This window comes from Ambystoma mexicanum, chromosome 3p (assembly GCF_040938575.1).
Source record: "Ambystoma mexicanum isolate Mex_15411 chromosome 3p, UKY_AmexF1_1, whole genome shotgun sequence".
Lineage (NCBI taxonomy): Eukaryota > Metazoa > Chordata > Amphibia > Caudata > Ambystomatidae > Ambystoma > Ambystoma mexicanum.
The window spans coordinates 121444524-121468556 of record NC_090925.1 but is presented as its reverse complement, the minus strand read 5'-3'; the positions used below and the strand labels follow the sequence as shown (position 1 = coordinate 121468556).

At 47.3% G+C, this 24033-nt stretch overlaps 1 protein-coding gene across 2 annotated transcripts in view; it reads right to left on the bottom strand.

Moving 5' to 3' along the window:
- The window catches only part of LOC138580143 (early activation antigen CD69-like), a 267208-nt gene extending 244573 nt beyond the window's left edge, over positions 1-22635 (bottom strand). For both annotated transcript variants that reach the window (XM_069650462.1, XM_069650461.1), the window contains exon 1: positions 22174-22635. In XM_069650462.1, the coding sequence (XP_069506563.1) occupies positions 22174-22564 (391 nt within the window). In that variant the 5' untranslated portion in view covers positions 22565-22635. The remainder of the gene's footprint in view (positions 1-22173) is intronic.
- Between the last annotated feature and the right edge of the window lie 1398 nt (positions 22636-24033).

The window sequence follows — 24033 nt, the reverse complement described above, 5'->3', positions numbered from 1 at the left end:
ATTCCGGTTGCGTTTTGGAAATGTGTGGGGGTTAAAATAGGGGAGCAAAAGCTGGCCATGTTCCAAGAAAGCCGGGATAGAGGGGAGCTCCCCAGTGATGTGAGAATGGCCATGATTGTGGTTATTCACAAAAAGGGTAAGCCATCAGAAGAATTCTCATCATATCGACCCATATCATTGTTGAACGTTGAGTCCAAAGTGCTAGCAAAGGTATTGGCGAATAGATTACTGGGGGTGATCGGGAGGCTAGTACACTCAGACCATTGTAGCTTTGTACCCGGAAGAGCCAAAAGGATGAACCTACATAGGCTCCACAACGCCTTAGCACTGTCTAAGACAATTGAAGGACCCCATGCTGTCATAGCATTAGATTCAGAAAAGGCGTTCAACTCCAACTCCATGGGTTGCAACTTTCTATGGATGGCAATGGCAAAGGTGTGTATAGAACCCAACTTCTTTAAATGGGTACACCTTCTGTGCATACAACCAAGGGCGCAGGTCAGAGAAAACTGACACATATCCCATACATTCCCACTTCAGAGGGCCACCTGCCAGGGATGTCCGTTGATGCCCTTACTGTTCCTTATAGCAATTGAACCTATAGAAGAATGAATAATGGCTAACTCACTGATCCAAGGGTTTAGATGGCCAGGTAATGGAGGACAAGCAATCCCTATGTGCGGATGACCTGCTCATATACTTGGGGAATCCGGAAAGATCAGGTACAAGGGAAATAGATACGCTAAGCGAGTTTGGATGGTACTGTGGACTCAGAATAAACTGGGATAAATCGGTGTTGATGCCTGTAATAGGAGGAGAGGAAGCGGCACCAAGGGACTGCCCCCTTCGAGTTGACCAGTATGGATTTAAATACCTGAGAATACAAGTGCACAGGGAGGATACAAGATTACTAGAATGTAATCTAGACCCAAGATTCCTAGAATGTAATCTAGACCCAATAATGTATGAATTACGAAAGGATGCCAAGCACTAGGCTACCCTACCCATAACGCTGCTAGAGAAGGTTAACCTGCTCATAATGCTGACTCTTCCCATATTACCCAGCACCTGGAACACAGAGATTGAGGCTCTTATCGACTTATCATGGGGATCTCATGGGGCAACAGAAACCCGCAGATCACAATAAAGAGCCTAGCAAGATCAGTGTGGGAGGGAGTGGTGGACTCTCCAATGTTAGGAAATACTATTGGGCATCCCAACTGATGGGTATTTGGAGGGGGTGGATGGGGGCCTCTCCCACACCTATCTAGAGTTGGCATTTATGGCTGGGAAAGACCTGCTGCAGATAATATATCAGAGTCCTGGTTGGAAATGCCTTCCTCCTGCAGGGGAAAGAGTGGTACAGATACGGTAGGAGGTCATAAGGAGAAAGGGGCGGGAGGGGAAGACCACTAGGTGGCATCCACTATGGCACAACCTAGGCATCAAAGCAATAAGTAAAGTAGGGAGTCAACCACGCTGGATAGGGAAGTGAATAACTAAAGAGGGTGGTGTGATCAAAGATAATAGGCTGACGTTTCAAACGCTGTCACGGACAAATTCGAACTGACACAGGTAGACGCAAAGACAGCCCAATTTGTGGAAGAATTGGATCTCCCGGAGAATACCACCTGGAGGTCAATATTTTTTCAGAGAAGCTATCGGAGAAAGGGATCTCCAGGCTCGACCAGGTTATCAATAATTTCACATCCCCCCCTTTGACTCAACTGAAAGAAAAATAGGAAGGGACCTGGGGACATTGGAGAGCAATGAATGAGTGGAGGCGCTGGTGGTGGCAAGTGTGGTGAACATATCTTCAAGGATGAGGCTGATACAATATAAAATGCTGCACCAGGTTTACTATGAACGTATGATGATAGGTGCCTTAAGTGCGGGAGAGAGACTGGTACCATCTTCCACTTGTTCTGGGAGTATCCGGAAGTCTCAGTACTGTGGGATAAGCTGCTGCACAAACTAGAACCAGTACTGGCCCACACAATCCCCAAATACCCTAAAATGCTGTCACTACATATTAGTGGGGAGTACAAAGGAAATAGATGGGAGGAAGAAAATTGATATCCATAGCCGGGATGGTGGTGAAAAGGGACTTGGCGGTAAAATGAGAATCCCAGGAGCCAGAGCAAGGAGAAGATCACTTATAGGTCTAGAGGTTCAAACACAAAACATCAGAAGATCTGTGGGAAGTGGGTGGGAGAGGCTGGATAGATCGGTGTAGAGTCACCACTTAAATGGGGAGTGACAGAGGAAAGGGGGGGTAGGGTAGAATGGGACCAAAGAGAAGGAACAAAACATGTTGCCGCGACATGGTGCATTGGGGATGGGGTATACGCTTTGTGGTAATGTTTTGTTTTATGTTATATTTCTTATTATGTTATATTGTTTATTATGCAAAATCAAATGAAGGTTTTGTTAAGAAAAAAAAAAAAGGCTACACCAGACAAGAGAAGGGAGTCCTTCTACTGTCGCAAGAGAACCTTTATCTACGTCAGGGGAAGGGAGCCACTCCCCGGACAAGTTGAGTTTAAAAAGAACCTTTGTTTTATGCCAGGCGAAGGAAGTCATTCCCCATGGCCATTTATGTTGCAAGAGAACGGTTATCCGACGTCAGGTTAAGGGAGTCATTCCACCGACCAACCTCTGTCAAGAGAACTCTATTGGGCCTCCATCACCCAACCAGAAGGAGAGAGTCATCCTCCTGGTAAATGAACTTTGTGTTTATTTAGAATACCTTAAGTTGTAGAGTGTAAGGGATAGAAGTAGGGTGTTGACACAGGACGGTGCAGTTTAAGTTTTTGGACGGACATTCCAACAGCACCTTTATTTTATGGGAGGCAGGGAAACCCCCTTTTGAAGATAGGGATAGACATGTTTATTTAAACTAAATAAAAGTATTCAATATGACACCTCCTTGTCAGTCTCCTTCTTCTGCACCCTTAACACTTGCACACAATTATTCAAATTTGAGACATAGGACTGCTAAAACATTTAGTCCTGAAGAAGGCTTGTCCCAATACCTAGGAGGGTCTTCATCAGCCGAAACACAATTCGGCCACTCTGAATTAACAAACCCATCTCACAACAAACCCAAGTAAGTGAGGGGATACGGTTGTTTCCTCTGCATCAATAGCAATACAAGGCGAATAGAAAACTAACTTGTGAGGGCCCAAAAACAAAAATAATCCATTGTCCTTCATCTGTGAACACCACAGTAGTTATATTATTGCAAACTCCCCACGAATAGTCGTCAGAACATTTACGGACCAGTAATTCACAGGCTGGGAAACAGAGGGACTCAGAAGGAAGCAGGACATGGAGACTGAGCTTAGAGGTAGGTGGGGGGCTCTATACATACTAGGCCAGTCTATAATCCAAGATGGTGTCAGGACTTAATGTAACCTTAGACCCTCAAAACCTACCTCACCCAGGGCACATGGCCCAATCCCAGAGTAATACAACAAGGGGTGAGTGGGCACCACTTCAGTTCCTTAAAAATGTGCTAATTGTGTACGCTCATAACGAGTTAAATCGCGTTTGGGGAGCATGCTCTCTAATCAATGCCTCTGTATGGGGCCCTTACATTCATACAACAACAAGACTTTGGCTGAAAAGCCAGTGGTGAGGGTTGTGCTCCCTTGGTCTAGCTACAAAAGCTAGATGACATTAATACAATTTTTGTGTGCCTATACCTGTATTACTTAAATAATTCAAAAAATGGTATTCACAACTTAGAAGATTCAAGAGGTTAAACATATTTTAATCAATCTGTGATTGAGGCAAGAGCCAAAATGCCAATGCGTTTCGGATGTAGAAGACCTTCATCAGGGTGAAACCTGGCCACGCTTTAATGCGGCGTGTCGATAACCTGCCTGAAAAACAATTAATAATCTCTCTTCATTTAATTCTCTATTATAATGGAGCAGTCAGCCGACCACCTGTAATCGTGGAAAAAAAAACACAATTCTTTTCCGACACACGTATCAACTTCTGCAAGTGACGATCTCTGTGTTCAGAAAGCGTTATGCTACCCAGTCCCAGAGTTTCCCAGTCCTCATAGTCCAGGTGCTACCAATCTCCCAGAACGCCACCCCAGGGGAGTAGACTAGCATTTAAATGCCAGCCATTCCAGCCAAAGTGTGTCAGTCCCTGGGAGAGCTGGAAGGAAGAGGCTATCAGACTCTGCGAGATGCCAGTTGTGGAGACATGGAGTGCTGACAGCTGGAATGTGGAGATGTGTCGTTCGGTGGGAGACATATGGGGATACTTCCGTGGAGAGGAGAGATTTTTGTAGGAGTTGGAGGGGAGATTTTTGTAGAGAAGGGGAAAGAGCTTGTCAAAAAAGAAGAGAATGATGAGTTGGAGCAGAGACAGAGGGATATCATCTGGGAAATGGACAAAGTGATATTTATTTTATTTATTTATTTCATTTTATTGGGCATTTGTAATGCGCTTATTCATATATTCATTATAAGAACGCATCCCAGGGAAAATAAAGAAAAAGCTAAAAATGTATGATTGGATTGAGACCCTAGAAAAAGCAGAGAAGCATACATCCCTGACCCACCATACAATCAATACACAAAGGATTGACGAGACAAGAAATTATCTAAACATTTTTCCAGATAAACGTCTACGCACAACTTTCCTAAGAGCACGCTTGAACGTCTTGAAGACTAAAGAAATTTTATTTCTCAGAAAGCAGGCGCAAGATAAAAACTGTAGATACTGTAATACCTTGGAGACCGAAACAGTGCGACATCTACTCCTTCACTATCCGGGTACAGACAAATTCAGAACAACTTACCTGCAACCACATAGACTAAAACATCTTAGCACAAGTGAAGAAGAGTGGTGGAACAGGTTAATGAGTGAAGAATCCACCACCCTGACCGTGGCAACAGCCAGGTTTCTTGAAAGCCTAGCACTGGAAGACAAATCAGTTGGGAACAAACGGAAAACCGTTGATTTTAAAGAAGAAAACACAGATGAAAGAGAATTGTAATGGCACAAAACAAAACAGAAATATACCACATTCTCCTTCAAATCTCTAGCCAAGAGAATGATTTTGTAAAAATTGTAATACAATTAAACACAAAAAAAAACAAAAAAAAGGCGCTTATTCATCAAGAAATTGTGTTTCAAAGTGCCCACAGGGCAAAGGGGAGGGAACAAGGGAACAGCAAGACAATGGAATCTGATAACAGTGATGAGCAAAATACAAAAAGCGGTCTGTCCTACTAGGCCTTGTGAACATTTTGATCGTTCAAGTGCAGGGAGAGAGAAGGGACAGGGAAGGGGTAAGTGCTAGAGGTTCCACAGAGGGGTGACGTGCCAGAGAGCTAGTTGCAAGGCAACAGGTGAGTGCCAGAGAGTCACTAGCAATGGTAACGGGAAGTGCCAGACAGTGACCACCAGATGGAAGAGGGGTCACCAGTCCAAACAATAAGTGCAGGCCTGTGAGACACCATAGTAGGCAAGTGCAGGGGGAGGGCGGATGCTGCAGGCGATCGGACAAAAGGCCAGGACCCAGCTGGACACATAAGGGCCAAGGCCACCAATCATAGCGACTTTGGGGTTTAGCACGGGAGTGAGAGGGGGAAGGAGGAGGAGAAGAGGAACATCTTGAGGTGCTTGCGGACCTTGAGGAAATCCGTATCAAGATGGAGAGAAAGAGGGAAGCTGTTCCAGAAGAGGGAGCCAGCCGGGGAATGGGAACGCCCATCCTCTCTCTGCTTAGAGAAGCGTTTGACAAGCAGAGAGTTGGAGCCAGAGGATTGGAGGGATCTGGAAGGAGAGTATTTGGTGAGAGCAAGTTGCAGAAAGCATGGCTCCTGGCCCTGGACAGCCTTATGGATGATGCAGAGAGATTTAAATGTGATCCTTGCAGCAACTGGGAGCCAATGGAGAGAGTTTAGGGCTGGAGAGATACAGTCCCTGGGTTTAAGGCCAAGGATAAGACTTGCAGCACTATTATGTATTAGCTGGAGGGGGCAGCGAGAGGAAGAAGGTAGATTAGGGAAAAGGCTGTTACAATAGTCCAGCCTGAAGAGTACCAGAGTTCTGGAGACATTAAGCTTCTGGGAAAAAGTGATGAAAGGGAGGATGCCCCTGAGGAGGTAGAATCAGAAATATTGTGGGTGGCTAGAGTGAAGGGAGAAAAGACGGAACAGGGGTCTCGACAGGAAGAATCTCAGTCTTGCTGGCATTGGGACAGAGATCATTGGAGATACACCAAAACTTGATGGCGGACAGGCAATCAGGAAAGAAGAGATGCAGAGGGTGGTCTAAAGAAGAGGGACCAAGGGTCTGCATAACACTGGAAGTGCGGGGAGAAAGTGAAGAGAAGGTGAGCAAGAGGGGCGAGATAGATAAAGAGATAAGGCGAAAGGTTAGAGCCCTGGGGAACACCACAAGTGGAGATAGAGGGGGTGAGGGGAAAGAACCCAGGACAACCAGGGAGGGACGATCAGTGAGAAAGGAGGTCAGCCAGTCCAGTGCCCGCTCCGAGATACCAAGGGTATCGTGGAGCTGTTTCATGAGGATGGAGTGGTTCCCCGTGTGGAAAGCAGAGGAGAGGTGGACTAGAACGAGAACAGCAGTTGTGTTGGAATCAAGAGATGCAAACAATTGTACACGGGTGCTCAGGAGAGCAGTTTCCGTGCCTCTGGATGCTCAGAATCGGGGTTGTGCAGGCAACCAACAAGCTCAGTATGCTGGTTCAGTTGGGGGAAGACCAACTTCTCTATCACCTTAGACAGGAGAGAGGGAGACAATCTTGGAGAGTGAGGAGAGACATATTGTTGGAGAGGCAGATTCCCTCTTGGGGGGGAGGGGAGATGTATTTTTTATTTTGCTTTGGCTTATTACAAACCTCTCATAATTTTACAAAATATAAAACCAGAAAATAAATTCATACAATATCAAGTATAAAAACCAAAGATTCAGGAAAATCAATGCTTGTCAACAGTTTAAAAAAAGGAAAACAATAAATGTAAAGATAAAAACCTATAAATTAGTCTAACAGTTGCTATCATTAAAGAAATATGGTTGCCAGAGAGGAGTCTAGCCAAAATTGGTTTCGAATCAAGAACATAAAATCATGTACAAATGCATTAAAATACAAACATTTAAGAGTAAAACTACCCCTGCAATCACAGAATACATGTTGCCAAGATTCTACATGTTCCAAAGAGTCACAAAATCTACACTTTAGGTTTTGTCTAAATATTTGAGCATATATTCCTAATCTCACCTATTAATAAAAATGTTTGGCAAACTTTTAGGAAGATATCTCTAAAGCTTGCTCTGGATAATTTGTACAGATACGCAGGTAGTGCATCTAATTTCTTAGGGCCATTGCAGGGTGACAGTGCAGCTTATCTTTAGACCTCGATTACAAAGGGCCTCATCACGAGTTAGGCGGTAGCCCTTTAATGCAGCGGTAATGGTGTTACTGCCACATTTACCGCTCCGCCCAATCTCGAATCTGGCGTGTTTACCCCCAGCCGTTAAAATGCCAATTTTCGTCGGAATTACAGCTGGCAGTATTGGTATTACGGCGCGGTAATTGCACCAACATTTTCCCATTGGGTCCAATGGACCCAATGGGGAATGGTGAGTAACGTTTAGTGACCAACCTGTGATCCGGCGGTAACACCGATGGACAGGTGGGCGCTAACGGAAATAAAGTTGGGCGGTATCTCAGTTGGGATACCAACCAACTCGTGGTGAGGTCCAAAGTGTCTTTCTCCCAGAGCTTTTTCTTTACCAAACTAGGATCATGTAAGATGGTATTATCCGTTTCGAATCGGCTGGGAAGGCAATTACATTTGTCAGTCAGTTTTTATTTAGCAATAAACATGGGCCAGCGTGCAAACAAGCCTTTAAGTCTAAAAACCTAGTTTTGGTGCAGGTTGGAATATTATATAATACAAAGAAAACATGTTCCACTGAACACGTACCTTTAAGGAATTTGGGCCTTATTCATGTCTAATAGCAACAGCAGGTAAACAATTAGGCAATTGCACTGTCCCTTCCAGTAAATTAAGGGCATTCCAATCATCTAAATAATGGCCGGTATTACCTTACATTTATAATACTTTCTTTTTATTGATGTGATATAGTTCAAACAAAACATTACAGATCATAAAATTACAATAATACACAAATAGACATACCTATATTAGATGTGATGATTAGTATACCAAACTGCTCAATGTACCCATAAAAACATAGGATGTTTTAAAATGTCATATCTTCCAAAGATATCCCCAAAGGGGCTTACTAAGATTAAAATTACTAATTTGAACCTCCACATTACCACACACGATTCTGAAAGATTTAACCATCAACTAATTTGAATAACTATGATGTTCTAGACTGTATAAAGGGCATTTGCCAAAGCAAAAGCCCTGCCCGGAGGATGAATATTCCCAAAAGTAATCTGACGTGACCTCATCTCTATTGTGCACAAAAGTATTCAAGTATTTCCAATGAACTCTCTTAAAATTGGCACATTGGGTGAGTAAATGTGCAGTTTCTAAAGCAGTTGTTTTGAAACCATCTCCTCTGCAAATTCTCTCATGTATAGATATTGTTGGAGAGAGAAAAGGGGAAGATAACATCTGGGGAAAGGATGAGAGTCAAGACCTTGGAAGAGAGGAAGATCACGGAGAAGGCTGTAGGTTGGAAGAGCGAAAGCATCCAGAGGGAGAGAGGAGGAAAATACTGAGTGACTATGAAAGGAGATAGCACTAGACCATTTTAGGCAAATGAGAGGAAGAAGGACCGTCATGGTAGGGAGGTTCCAGCGAGCCACATTGGCCCATGGAAGGTACAGATGAGGGAGAAGTAAGGAGACAGTCCACTATGCCAGTGGACAGGGAGGGCAGCCGAGGAGTGGTCAGTTTGAAGAAGGGCCCAGAGAGAGCACTGTATGGAGAAGTGGGTGGTTGAGAGTATGGCCATGCTTCTCCACCAAAACCCCACCAAGGCAAACCAGACTAGCCCAACAACGCCAACCTTGCAGGAAACCCTTTCCAACCTGCAAGGAAAAGAAGCCTGCAGAAAACCCCTAAAAGGCAGTGAACCAGCAGACCCCGGAAACGCCCGTCTGCCTGAGAACTGTGGGTATGAACAGCGGGATGCCTGGAACTTCTTCAGCGGAAGGGTTTGGGCTCGAAAAATCGGACACCGTTATCTCTCAATGATCCCTGAAAGGCAAGAGAGACCCTCATTAAAAAGGGACTGTGAACCTTTTTTTTTTTTAACCTGCCACCTGACTGTTGGATGCGTTAGGCTTTGTGACAATTCACACCTCGTCACCGCCCCCTTTGGAGCAAGATGGGAAACTTCAATTTTCTGTTGTCCCATTTCTGTTACAACTCCCTGGCCCTTTCATCAGGTTACACCCTGGGACATTTGGAGCCATCATCCTGATGCCTTAGCTGCTGCGTCTCGCCAACTTCCTGACACGTCGCCATGTTCTTTGGCCACTTGTAGAACTAAAACTCTTCTGCAGTTGGTCTCAGTTCTGCAAACATGGTGACAAGCAGCCATTTGGCTGGTCTATCACTGGATGTACAAATGCAGCTCTATTTTCCAACCCCCATATCGTTTAGGCATGGTGGCAATGAGAACTGCCACTTTTACCAAACTGGGAGAAGCTTAGGATTTGTCTGGTGGGGTCGGGGACTGGGTAGAGTTTACATGCCCTCCCCCTTTCCTTCTCAGTTTGCCGCCAGCATGAGATTTTAATGCTGGAGTGGCTTGCTATGGTATCCAATTGAATTTCCCACCTGGTAAGTGCAGGCAGATCCCATATGAATCCATTGTCGCTCCCTCCGGCAAACGCTAAATTGCAGGAGACTTTTAAACACTTTTTTCTAAAACGAAGTGGAAAAGTGCAAATGCAAGCTTTTCTGCGTTTCACTTCATATTTCCACTGAGGCCTACTTTCCGGGTGCCCATACATTACGCGGATGGGACCTGTTACACTTGTACTGGACCACGAACTGGCCCCTTCTGCATCATTTTCATCATTTGCACTCCAGAGTGGAAAAGAGATATGTTAAACGGAAGTAAAATAGGGGTTTGAGAGATGTGGGATATTTGGAGAATACCATATCTCATCTGAGGATCTCCCACTCCCCCTTCAAGCATCGCCGCCCCTCCTTTGGTCCTCCAGCAGATAACCACCCCCAGGGTCAGAGTCAGGTAGATTCTCCCTTTCCCTGGCCACCTGGGGAGAGAGTCTCCACAGAAGAGAAGTGGGGATATCCTCAGATTCAACACACATAACATGAAAAGTATGTGTAAAATGCATGTGTAAAATGCAGGTGTAAAGCATTTACATATGCTTTTTAGACTACCCCATATTTGCATTGGCACGGAGCAAAGTCACTGCTTCTGCCACCCTCATGCGCTCTTCCATACAAACACCCATTCATTAATGCCAGCATCTGATTTGGTACTGGGGGAATCTGCCTACTTTTCATATCTACTAAAAGCCAGCCAATGACGTAGGACTCCATTGGAAATGCTCCCTGCCATGCAGAATTGGCAGGGAGGATTTTCCCACTTTGCACTCCGAATTGAAAAACTACTCCTAAAGCCAATTTTACTCGCTTTTACGCCTTTTTTTGCTCTTTATAGTACAAATGATGAAAATTGCGCTTAGGGGGCTTGTTTTCCTGGAGAAGACCTGTTACGTTTGCACTAAAGTGCAATTTACAAGGTCCTGGAAAAGGACATCCTTTATTTTTTATGGGGTCATTTTTACAATAATTGCAAATTGCACGCAGAGAACTGCCAGTGTTGCCACTTGCGTGTTCTGGGGTCCCCTGCGGGCAATTTTCTACTTTTGCAAGACAGAGTGCAAAATGAAAGGGTTCCAACAGGTGAAATCGCCTCGACTCTTTCATTTTACCCTGCAAGCGAGTCGGAGAGCGAGAAAGGGAGAGAAGTCTGCCGGGTGACAACCGTCACTGATCTGAAGCCTGTGATGAGTCCAATATGCCAGAACCATGAAGATCGTCTGCTGGGCGTCCCATCTGAAGGCTGTGATCTGCTGCTCCAGCCAACAGTTCTTTCTTCAGCCGCCAAGGCCAAGATCCCGAACCGGAGCCTGACGTCACCTCAGCTTGGGGACCCGCCAGTGACATGGCCTCTTCTTCACAAAAGGTCCTGTCCCTCGCCTAGGTACTTACCTGGGTGCTTGCTTTGCTGATCTGCACTCCCCTTGAGCTTCTTGAAGCCCTGTGGGTTGGAAAACCCAACAGTATTCTCTCAAGCCATCAGTCCTTTGGGCAACTTACCTTCAGGAGTTTTACCTAACCTCCCTGTACACTTCTTATTCCAACAATTGTACCTACGTGCAACGTTGAAGAAGTTTGCTGAACTTTCAGAACAGGACAGCTTGTGCCTTTCTTTGTTCTGCCATCCACCCCCAGATCTACTGTTGATACTTTTTATTGAATGCAATCAACCAACTGTGTATGTGTCTGTGGGAATTGTTTTTACTTACCTGAAATTGACATTATGTGTATGGTTTGCCTTTGTGTATATAATGGGCATATGTATAGATAACTGCAGTGTGTAAGGGTTTCCTAAACTTAAGGTGCGCCCTGAGGTCTTTGTACTTACCTACAGCCCTTCTCCCTCCTAGACTAAACCTGGCTGCTCGACCACAGCTACCAAACCTTTTGTGTACTTCATGCCAAACCTAAGAGTTGAAACCTTGTACTGCCAAATGGGAGTCTTCTAAAGTCCTACCAGAGGTGGACTTTTGTAAAATTCCCTAACAGGCTGACACCTTCCTTCTGCACTCCAGGGCTTTAAACATGATGGGGCTCATTTTGGAGTCCCCGGGAGAGTAAATGGGGGGGCCAGAGACAGGCATAATCCACCTACACCCGTGTTAAGGCCTCCATTCATGCTCTGGTGGATTGTCATTGTTTTTGAAGGCGAACAGAGGAGCGTAACGGGAGTTCTGTTTCTGCCTCCTTTTTGCCCTCTCCCTTCAAAAACAAATTGGTTTAACTTCAGCATCAGATTTCCATGCTGGCGTAAAACCAGTGATCTAAGGAAACAGCAAAAAGCAGGCGGGTTCCATAGGAAATCACTGTAAACGCTGCCTGCCACGCGTTAAAGGGCGCGCGCGGGGTATGCTCCCTTTGCACTCCAGAGTGTAGATAGAGAAGCTTAAAGAGGCTTCCACCATCTCTCCACACTTCCCATTGCAACTCTGCAGTGCAAATGAAGAGAATTGCGCAGGCGACTTGCTTGCACACAGGGGAGTTTCTAGGTCTGGAAAAGACCTGGGGCTAAGCTGATGTCAGAACTGTCGGGACTGGGGGCTAGCTAGTCTTTTGGCTGTAGCTCCTGAGATTCTATCCGGGGCTACAACCAAAAGATCAGGGGCTATAGCCCCCTTAGCCCCCCCCTAGCAACGCCCCTGCTTGCACATAAGAGCAAACGTAAGCGGTCCCCTGTGGGCAATTTACGAGCTTGACACAATGAGCAGCGATATGTTGCGCAACTCCAACCAAGTTCTTAGTTCCGCATCTAATTTGTAACAATCTGTGAAATTACATCAGATCATTTTCGACACGCGCTTTGATTTTCTTTCGTGTCCAGCTGCCATTTTGGTGATACTGAATAGAAAATCCCTCATAATGTATTAAACCCCAGCATAGAAACCTCTGCCCAGGGGCGTTGCTGGGGGGGGGGCGCTAAGGGGGCTATAGCCCCTGATCTTTTGGTTGTAGCCCCGGATAGGATCTCAGGAGCTACAGCCAAAAGACTAGCCAGCCCCCAGTCCCAACAGTTCCGACATCAGCGTAGCCCGGGTCTTTTCCAGACCTAGCAACTCCCCTACCTCTGCCTTTCCCCCTTTCGATGACAATGGGTTCATTTTGCAAGAATCATTGGTCGTTAAAGAAGGTGATGAGACAGGTGTCTACGTGTTACGCTGGTCAACACCTTAAACAGTCGATGGGATTTGACACGTGCGATGAGGCAGAGGGCTGGCACTGTACAGCAAAGGGGGTCGTTTTCTAAGGCCTTGGGTGTAAAAGTGAAAATTCAACTGATTTGGAAATCGCAGAGAGGGGAGGGGGAGTAGCGAAGCTGTGGACTCTGAGGGAAAAAAAGGGAGTTCTTGTAGGAAGCACGGCTAAATTATGTAGACATTGTTTTGATGTTTTTTTGGCAGCCTTTGACTTATATGCAACTGCTATAAGGGTTTGGAAGGTATTCCCCCAAAGAATATAAAAAAGATGGAACTTTCAAGCAATTTAGGGCTTCATTTTGTATCGTAAGGGATTTATGAAGTGTTCACTTAGCTGGGAGGCCATGCAGGGATGAACGCAGAAGCAGTGAAAACACTCGGAAAAATGTGATGGCTACAAAACTTTATACTGAGTGAACCGTGCACACACAATGTGTCACATGGCTACATAGTTGTATCACAGACTATACAAAGCTCATGAAAATCGGGTGGGATGGGATAGGGTGAATGGCGGGGTTAAAGAGAGGTGGTCTGACTAGAGAAAGAGGGGGTAGGATGGGTAGTGGTAGAGAGAGGGTAGTGTGAAGAGGTGGGTGGAGGTAGAGAGGTGGTAGGGTGTGTGCGGGTAGGGTGCGTGCGGGTAGAGCGAGTTGGTAGAATGGGTGGGAACAGCGAAAGTTAGTAGGCTGGGCGGACGGGGTAGAGAGAGTTGGTAGGGTGGGCGGGGGTAGAGAGTTGGGTTGGGTGGGGTAGAGAGTGTGGGTGAGGGTGGGTGAGGATAGAGTGTCCGGGTTGGGTGACTCTAGGTAGAGTGCGGGGGTAAGGGTACCGTGAGTGGGGGTAGAGATAGTGGGGATTTGGGAGTAGAGAGGGTGTGGGTAGAGTAGTGGGTGGGGAGGGAGGGCAAGTTAGGGTGGGTTGTTGGCGTGGAGAGAGTAGAAGTAGGGTAGGTAGACAGAATGAGGGTCAGTGTGGGTTGGCAGGGTAGAGAGAGTGGGGATAGAGAGTGGGTTAGGGTAGGTGGAGAGAACAGGGTTGGGGTGGGTGGTTTTGGTAGAGAGAGCGGGGGTTTGCAGAGAGCAGGAGTAGAGTGGATGGGGTAGAGAGAGTGGGGGTAGGATGGGTGAGGGTAAAGAGAGTGGGTTGGGTGGGTTGTTTTGGTAGAGAGCAGGAGTTTGTATAGAGAGCTGGGTAGGGTAGATGGGTTAGAGAGTGTGGGGGGTTTGTAGAGAGAGTGCAGGTGGGGTTTGAGAGAGGGCAGATTTGGGTGGGTATAGTGAGGGTGGGGGTAGAGAGGATGGGTGAGTATAGTGTGGGTGGGTGATGGAAGTTGGTTTGGGACAAAAACATAAAGGACAGAGCAGCCTCGAAGGACTTGTCAAAAGTAGCCCGAAATAGTCCAAACAAACCCCAAACAGCTCACATAATGGGGATGGGGCATGGAGAGAGTTGGATTTGGGTGGGTGGGGTTTTCTAAAAAAAAGCAGCCTTGGGAGGACAAAAAAAAACAGATGTGCTGTCAAAAGTAGCCCAACTGTCTGAAGAAAAATATCCCAAACTAAAATCACTGCGCAGCTGGCAGATGGAAACCCAGGCATCCGACTTGCTTTTTACAAAGCTGCTAATTGGAGCAAATCTTGTTGGCAGCTCCTCATTGGGTAGTACGGCGGAGGAGATTGGAAAAAGAAATGTCTGTGAGTTGGCCATTTCATTCCAAGTCATTGCTGGTTACTATGCCAACCAGATTCTCAGTTCAGAGCCCCATTTCCCTCACACTCTCTTTTGTAACAATGCCAAAACCAAAAGTCTGGAGTGCAGGATCTTTTTCAATGAATTTCTCGTTTAGAAAAAGGCTAAGCAATGTAATACCAACACACACACACACCAGTAGAACTACCTGTAAAAGAAAGAAACTGTGTTCATGGTTTTAAAAGTCGAGGCTTGTCTCGGTTTCTAATCTTGGCATCCTTGCTAATGGCATAACGGTGACATTTGTGTCGAATGACCGGTCATCAACCAACGGATATGTTTTTTATTCGCCTTTTCTGACCTGAATGAGGGTCGTCCTTTCTCAGTGAATGCTTGTGTGTGAGTTCAAATACAGTGAGTTCAAATACAGTGAGATAACTAAAAGCGCAGTGCACCACTAAGTGCTCACAATGAGGACATCACTCCTGAACAGTGGGATGTCCTGCTAAGCGTGCTTTGAATGTAAGGGCGGGCAGCTCCATCTGATATTGGAAGTTCAGTGACCCCGTACATGTGCCCTGCTGTATCAAAATGTACTGCTGGAATATTCGCTTAGGAGCGGGCAGATGGTACAATTGTGGAATGCACACTGAACTGCTCATTTGAATACCTCTGTAGCAGCAGCACACTGTCTGAAATACTGATAGGATTGCAAAGTTAAGCACTTTAGAATCCATGTGGTCGTCTTTCATGGTTTCTCTTTGAAAACTAGAACTGACATTTCTTTCACACTAAGAAGCCAACAGCCGCGAGGAACAACTACTATTGCAATTGTAATTGTTTATTTGTACGGCGCTTGCACACAAGTGAAGTGCTTCAAAGCACTTCAAGACGGGAAGGGAGGAAGGCAAAAACAGTAGTCATTCTTAGGCCTTGAAGTTTCTGAATGATCTAACAAAAAAGTAACTAGCGTACTAGGCCTGAACAGCATTTCACCTAGTGCAAGTGCATGAGTGTAACAGGCGCAAACCAGATTAGGGAGGGGAGACAAAGGGGGGACAAGAGAGAACTTACTAGGCCTAGTAAATTCAGGTCATGGAAGTGAACAGATGGAGGTGCAAGGGAGGGGGAGGGGGAAACAAGTGCGCCCAGTCCAGCAGGGTCCTGGGTTAAGTGCAGAGATGTTACCTCTCTCGTGGAACATATGATGAAGTGCAGCAGGGGTTACCCATCTCATGGAATGAAAGCTGAAAGTGCAGTAGTGCTAGGCATAGTGCAGAGGCCCGCAGGCAAGTGCAAGGACTGGCGGGGAGCCTAGGACCTGTGAGGCTCTGGAGGTGAGCCAGGTGACCAGTCAGCAAAAACTGAGCAGAGTTAGGTGAGAGATGAAGGAGTGAAGCTGGAGGGAAAGAGAGAGGAGGTTAGCAAGGGAGAGGTGGAGAGAGAAAGAGGAAGAGAAGAGGAAGGTACTATAAAATCATGTCAAAGGTGCAGTGCATAGCCCGTTTCCCAGCTCCATTTAAAAGTCATGGAAGCAGCGCGATTGCCCATAGTCACTCGCACGTGCCACTTGATCAAATGGTGTTGCGGGCACGGAGGCAGGTGGTGATATTTTAACTGGGGCTTTAATTCTATCGCTGCAATGCAGACAGCAGAAATGTCAACCAACTACTAGTGCGTATGTCTTGAGAGGAGATGTATAAACAGAGGCCTAGAGAAAGGGCGACTCTGTCTTCTGTTCTAAAGGAACACCAATTGAAGTCTGAAATTGGGCGGCACAGTCGCCCTCCCCTCACCGGTCCTCTGCTACGGCAGGTGAGACCTCGGCCTGCTGCTTGCCGTTGCGGCATGCTCCTAGCTGGCTTCCTTCAACACACAGCAGTGGATGCTCGTGAGACTGGTACTGTGGCTGGACTTGCCCGCTGTAAGGGCACATGCTTTTAGGGTGTAACTGCCATCCAGTGCACAGGCACTGCAGCCGCAGCACCGTGGCCCGCATGTAGATGCAGTCAGGGGCGCAACTAGGCTAACGCTTCAGTTGGCTTGAGGGGGATAGCCCTTCAAATATTGGGAGCAGCGCTAACTTCAGAGACTGTGGCAGGCGGGCAAACTTACATGTATGGGCGTTTTTGCCTAGGCATGTATGAAGGCGCTAGTGAAACCTTTTATAATAATCAAATTAACTCAGCTGGAGACCAGACAAAGGAATTATTCCGCCTTTTCAGATCCTGGGAAAACCCCACTGCTTGTAGTCCCCCCATAAAACCCACAGCCGAAGAGTGTGATCGGGTACAGAAAGCTTTTTCAGACAAATTACTAACAGCACAAGACAAAATTAAGCAAGAAGCATTGGCATTCCCTTTGCCTATTGTAAAACCTTTGTCAATGCCTATGGAGGAATCCTGTTCAGGTACCAATCCGACAAACACTCAGTCGGGTTGTATACCCAAGATTGCCACCTCACCCAGTTTAGCAACAACTTTTACCTTTAGGGAATCCACTGTTGATGAAACTACTAATATTATTAAAATGATGCATCCTACTAACTGCCCTGGTTAGCTGCTTCCTTCTAAACTCATTCTGGAACACAAGGAAATGTTTGCCCCCTTTCTTTGTAGATTTGCTAATGCTTCGTTTCGGGTAGGTGTCATCCCCCAGTCGATTAAGAATGTTGCAGTCTCCCCCCTATTAAAGAAAGCAGGACTAGATCCTACCGACCCAGCTAATCTTAGACCAATTACCAATGCCTCATTCTTTCTTAGACTTGTAGACAAGGTAGCAAATATCCAACTACAGGCTCATGTACCGATGGCTGGTATACTACACGTCAAACAATCGGGTTTTAGAAGCCATCATAGCACTGAGAGTGCTCTCTTGGATCTACAGACCCTCATGGTGTCTAAACTGGAGGAAAGTAAGTTGGGGCTGCTGATGCTGTTGGATTTATCAGCAGCCTTCGACTGGCTTGATCATAAAATTCTACTTGACAGAATGAAGACTTCGACTGGCTTGATCATAAAATTCTACTTGACAGAATGAAGACTGTCGGGGGGCCTCTCTGTCAATGCCATAGCTTGGTTGAGATCATTCTTGGAGGGCCGACGGTCACAGGTGTACTGGGGGGATAGTGCTTCTAAATCACAACTTATAACTTGTGGTGTACCCCAGGGAGCAGGTTTATCTCCACTATTGTTTAATATTTACATTCTCCCTCTCTGTAGTGAATTAGAGTCTTTTCAGATTTTCTTTTGTAACTACACTGATGACTTTCAGTTGGTTCTCGATATCACTGCTGATTACGATGCTGACCAACAAACACTGAAAATGGTTTACCTACTGATAAAGCAGTGGATGTCCACCAATTGGCTCTGCATGAATGTCTTAAAGACGGAACTGACGCTATTTGGCCCCCGTCAGGCACTAACCCAGTTGGACCAAGAGTATGTAAGTTTCAGGATAGATGGCAGTTCTATTAAGGTTGTGCAGAAAGTTAAAACTCTGGGCACCTTCATGGAAAATAGCCTAGACTGTGAAGCTCATGTCACAGCCATTACTAAGAGCACAAATTATCATTTTAAAGTGCTCAGGCAGGTCGCCCATCTTTTTTCAGTTGAAAATCGCACCAAACCTGTAAGAGCCGTTATTTTGCCACGTGTAGACTTCTGCAATGGCCTGCTAGGTGGGGCAAGCAAAGCTAATATCCAAGAATTACAAAAAGTCCAGAATAAAGCCATCCGCATCATCTTCCAGATGAAACGTTCAGAACCTACTATGGCAGCTAGGAAAAAACTACACTGGCTTCCTGTGGAAACCAGAATCCAGTATAAACTCCTAACTATCTGCCATAAACAACTGAAAACATATCTCTTTAATTAGTATGTATTCTCGATAGCAGCTCGGTCACTATACCTGTCTCTCGGCGCCTGGATGCCCACGGGCTTTGGCGCGGGACAAGCATAAATAACAATAACAATAGTGTGCAATTTAAAGCACATCAGGCCACAGACTCTGCCTCTAAACATGATGGGATTGAATGGCACAATGCACATTTCTATTGGTGTTTGCCAGCACCGTAGAGCTGTGGTCGGGCTGTGACCGCAGCTAGCTCAGTGTGCACGTGCACCAGCAGTATAATCCCATTCAAGCCAATGGTTTTCTTTGCATCTTAAACTAGTATAACTCTAGGATATAAACTCTGCTTTAAAAAGTAGCTATTTTGTGAGTCACTTTCTTTCTGTGGGCATTCTGGACCACAGGTCTGTTTAGGGACATCTAAATGGACACATAGCTGCAGTAACTCTCCCCCTTCACGTCTGAAACTGAAGATAGTGGTCGCCTGCCCCCATACACCATTACAAGCACATGCTTGCATTTATTTATTTATTTGGTTCATTTGTATAGCACACCAAGCCCAGGGCCATCTGGGCGCTTTTCTTAAGTGGTTGGTTACAATGGTTGTTTGCTGTGGTGATAGATCACAAACGTACCACAAAACTTACGTAGATGTTTAGTTACTTACAGGTCAGCATAGACAGTTGCATTAGTTACATGTAATACAGTGATTACATGTGATGCAGTGGATACAGGGTTAAGCGGGTGGGGGTCGGAGACGCTTTTAGCCGTCTTGGGCAAAGAGCCAGGGTTTAAGGCCTTTGCGGAAGGACCAGAGTGCTGAGTCAGCTCTTAGTGCCAGCGTCCCGAATGCCAGTGTTTGGCCGCTATCCCATCCCATCCTGATGTCAATTGCCTAAAAGTGTTTGCAAATGAAAACCGCAGCTGCTAGCAGTGAAAGGGTTAAAAAAAATAAGTAAATGCCTGGCCTTGATGGCAGTGCAGCGGTTTACATCTTTGGGCTGTCCTTCCTGTGGGCGGCTGTGGGGGTGACCCTGCGTGGGCACAGTTTACAATGGTAGTTGCCCACCTGGTTGCAGTGTACTCCATTCTGATTTTTTTCCTATACTTTTGCTTTAAAAAGAACCCCTTTCAGAATGGTTTCTTTTAAAAATAAAAATATAGGAATGGTGCAATGTAAGAATCATACAAGTAGAGGGGTGCCGCTCCCCCTCACTTCGATCACTGGGCCACTGGCGACTGGGAGAGCTGAGACTGAACATGTCCGCCTGTTCTTCCAGATCCACCTGCCAAATCCGTCTGGTTTTCCACGTACTGTAATGCTGGCGGGAACTGCGTGGAGTTTGCCTGATTTTTGCACCAAGTAGCCAGGTGCCACGGGGATCAATTGGAAAGGCCTCCCGCGATCACCCGTTGTGGGGAGCGTTTACTTGCCCATTGTGTGATTGGAAAAGTGTGAAAACTATTTCACCTGTGTTTGTAAAGCTTCCACCTCTGTGATGGTAGATTTACACATGCATGTGTTGGACCTTTTGAAGGAAAGGTCAATGCAGCACCTTCTCACAATCTCCTGGCCACCTTCCATAACTGGCAGCCCGCTGGTCCGCATTGTGAAGAGTGATGGATGCAAATGTTGTCGCTTGTTCAGTTGCTCGTCATAACGGCGCGGCCTACTGGTGTGAAGAGAGTCCGGGGCTACCTGGAAAAAGAGCTGCGCGCTGCCGCGTGCACAGTGTCACGGGAAAGCGCGCAGGTGTGCAATGGCACAGCCAGAGGGCGCAGCAACACAGTGAGCACCGACAGTGCCGGCTCCCGTGGTAGTCAAGGAGAGGGGGGCAGGGGAGGGTGCAAGTGTTTGGGATGGAGACAGGGTCTCATATGGGTTTTAGACCTCAGGCTGCAAGGGGATGAATTTAATTTAAAGTTATACCCAAGGCAGACCAGTGGTTGTGGTTAATTCAAAGCGTTCTTAAATTAATCCAGCAGGTCATGCTTGTGCTGGGGTGACAGCTCCAACATGTCCCAGCGGCTGTCTAACAGGCCAGAGGCGGCAACACCCGCTCCCCCTCTCCACCTACCCAGCCAGCCTGGGAGTTGGCATCCCCCAACTCTCTGAACCCTTCATTAATTTCAGGAAACGCCCCCCTCTGCTTCATGCGGTGGGGTTCTACAAGGCTCAAACAGTCAAGTGCTCTGTCCCGCCATGGACTACATCGTCCATGTGGGTGACCCTGTCACACCCTTCAAGAACAGGTAGAACCCGCTGCCCACCCTGAGCACCCAGAAAACAGGCGAGCACCCGTCTGGAGTCATTCCCAGGGAGCTCTGGTGACACCCCAAGTAGGGCAGTTTCTAGTCCACTTGGTGCCCAGGGCGAAACACTAGGAATGTGCCCCCCCACCGCACCCCGAGCTCCACTCCCACCGCACTCCACGCGCCTCTCCCACCGCACCCCGAGCTCCACTCCCACCGCACTCCACGCGCCTCTCCCACCGCACCCTGCGCGCCACTCCCACCGCACCCCGCTCCTAAACTACACCGTTAAGGGACTCCTACCCAAAGTCAAACAGTCCGTCACACAAGGAATGAATTGCCATTTCAAACGGTTGGCCACTTTTACATTGGTACCCAAGACAATTGTATGTCCCAGTCCCATTTAGGCTGCAGATAATGAGAACTGGGCACACCAAGAGACCATGAATATGGCACAGGATGCAGTATATACAACCAACAAAGACACGAGGACCAATGGGGGCACACAGTGGGACACAGGGACCAGTGGGGGCACACAGTGGGACACAGGGACCAATGGGGCATGGGGGCACAGCAGCGGGACACAGGGACACATTGGGGGCACACAGTGGGACACTGGGACCAGTGGGGGCACACCGTGGGACAGGGGGACCAGTGGGGCGTGGGGGCACAACAGTGGGACACGGGGACACATTGGGGCACACAGTGGAACACGGGGACCAGTGGGGCATGGGGGCACAACAGTGGGACACTGGGACACATTGGGGGCACCACATTGGGACACAGGGACACAGTGGGGTCACCACATTGGGACACGGGGACCAGTGGGGGCACACAGTGGGGGCAGGGGACCAGTGGGGGTACACATTGGGACACAGGGACCAGTGGGGGCACACAGTGGGGGCAGGGGACCAGTGGGGGAACACAGTGCGGGCAGGGGACCAGTGGGGGAACACAGTGCGGGCAGGGGACCAGTGGGGGCACACGCTGGGGAAACAAAACAAAAAAGCGTCACAAAGTCAACATACAGAACCTACAGGGACTACGCGTGGGGCACGTCGTTTCGACCTCTTAATTTTATGGGAAAGGAATGTGTTGACAACATTACAAGCCACATGACTTCAACCGTTCACTTCAAGGACCTTCTTGCAAAATGCCTATTATCCTGTATGCGAATATTACATTACAATAACAGACCTCCCCTTGGTACAGCGAAAGCCGGGTGCACTTTTTCTCGCTGTGGTAGTTCAGTGGGCAAAGCGCTCACAGAGGAAATTTGACAAGAACTTAAGTGGGCAAGGGCAGCTGTGCCAGGGGTTGTGTATACAGTGAGTGAGTGGGCGGGCACTTACTGTGTTTAGGCGTTTTCTTCTCCGCTCCGCTTTTGCGGCTCCACAGGGAACCCACCGATCCCTCTCCTAGTGCGGGCGTTCCCTCCCCCTGTGCACCGAGAGCGCCGTCTTCCTCCCCAGGCCTGTCGCCCGCTGGCTCTGGCGTTAAAAGCGGCGCAGACTGTGCGCAGTCGCGCAGTGCTAGCGCCTCCTGCAAAACGGAGGAGGCGCAATCTGCGTCGAGTCTGCGGGCGGAAGCGGAGGTCAGATCTGCGTTCCGAAGCGTATCTCTTGAACAGTCTCGTGATGTGTATTGGGAAAGATAGCCGTCATCCGCCGGGAGGGTCGACAGAGAGACGGACCTCAGCCGCACCCTCTTAGGATGCTCCTCGAAGTCCATATCGTCGCCCATGGCGCTCTCAAGGCTGGAGTCAGAACCTTAACCTCCGCCGTGAAGCTCTCTCTCCCTTCCCCTTTCTCTTCCTGTATAGAAGAAAAGGGCAGGCGCGCTCCACGCACGCCCACACGCCCACACGCGAGGAGGGCGCATGCTCTCTCTGTTTGTAAATATTAAGTATCATGGCTGTTCAGAACATGGGACGTGCAAATGATCAGCGTGGCTTACTTTTTTGACACTTTGCATTGTCCATCTGTAACAAAATCCCTGTTGAGTTCTACTGTATCAGACCAGCACTCTTCTTAGATTTACTGCTGTGGTGCATCAAAAGACTGTTCCTTTCAACCCCATCTCAAATAAAGCTGCCATCCCACTAGAGTGCTTTATTTCTATTTTCGGCATCGTTTTGTTTACATTCTGTTAACAATTTAAATGCAAACTCATACTTATCAACACGAGCCATTACATTCTGTGGGTACTTTTCGAGTCCTAGATTTTTCTTTGCGCTCAGGGACCTGCAGTTTTGCTTTCCCCATAATAAAACTCAAACTACAAGTCCCAGAATGCAAAGAAAAAGCATGACTGGATAAGCACCTACAGATCAGAATGGCTCAAGTGTGCAACTATGCAAAGTTGATTATTAACTAAAAAGCAGGAATGAAGATACAGTCCTCTGTGTTATCATCATTACTTCACAAAGCACAAGAGGTGATGGCTGGCAGGTTTGGAATTAATCTTAACCTCTGGTGCAGCTCTGGGCAACCCTCCAGACCATCGTTTTACGCCTGCCAAGCCACTAGAGAAGGGGAAAGACCATATGCAAATCAGGCTTGGTCTCACTCCAAAAGGGGCAGTCCAGTCCGAACTGCTAGGTCACATCCCTTCTGCATGAGACCCCAAGCATCCGCAGAAATGTTTCAGCCTGATTGGGTCTCTAGGCCCAACAGGCACGGGACCCACTTCTGGGTCTACCCGTCCTACTCGAGGTGACTTATTCAAAACAAAAGCTGTGATGGCTGGGAGGTTAAGAATTCACCTTAACCTCTGGAATTGCTCTGGCAACCCTCCAGACCATCGTTCTTCGCCTGCCAAGTCATTACAGAAGGGGAAAGACCATATGCAAATCAGGTTTGTTCCCACCTCAAAAGGGGCAGTCCAGTACGAACTGCTAGAGCACATCCCTTCCGCACGACACCTGTTTCGGCCTCATTGGGCCTCATCAGTGAGGAGTAGCTTGGGTCTCTAGGTCATTATGTCTAGCAGAAAAGTTTGATCTAAAATCCTGCCACTGTGTGTCTTTGGGTCTGGAGCTTTACTGGTAGCGTGGCACTCTAGATTTCTTCATTGTCACAATGCAATGTTGGTGTGCCATTGTGAACAATGAGTCTACAGAGGGCCTTGACTACTGTTACAAAGCTTGATACTTCTCCCAAAAAACCCTATCTGAATACTCAGTGTCTCCCTATACCAGGAGTCACAACCTG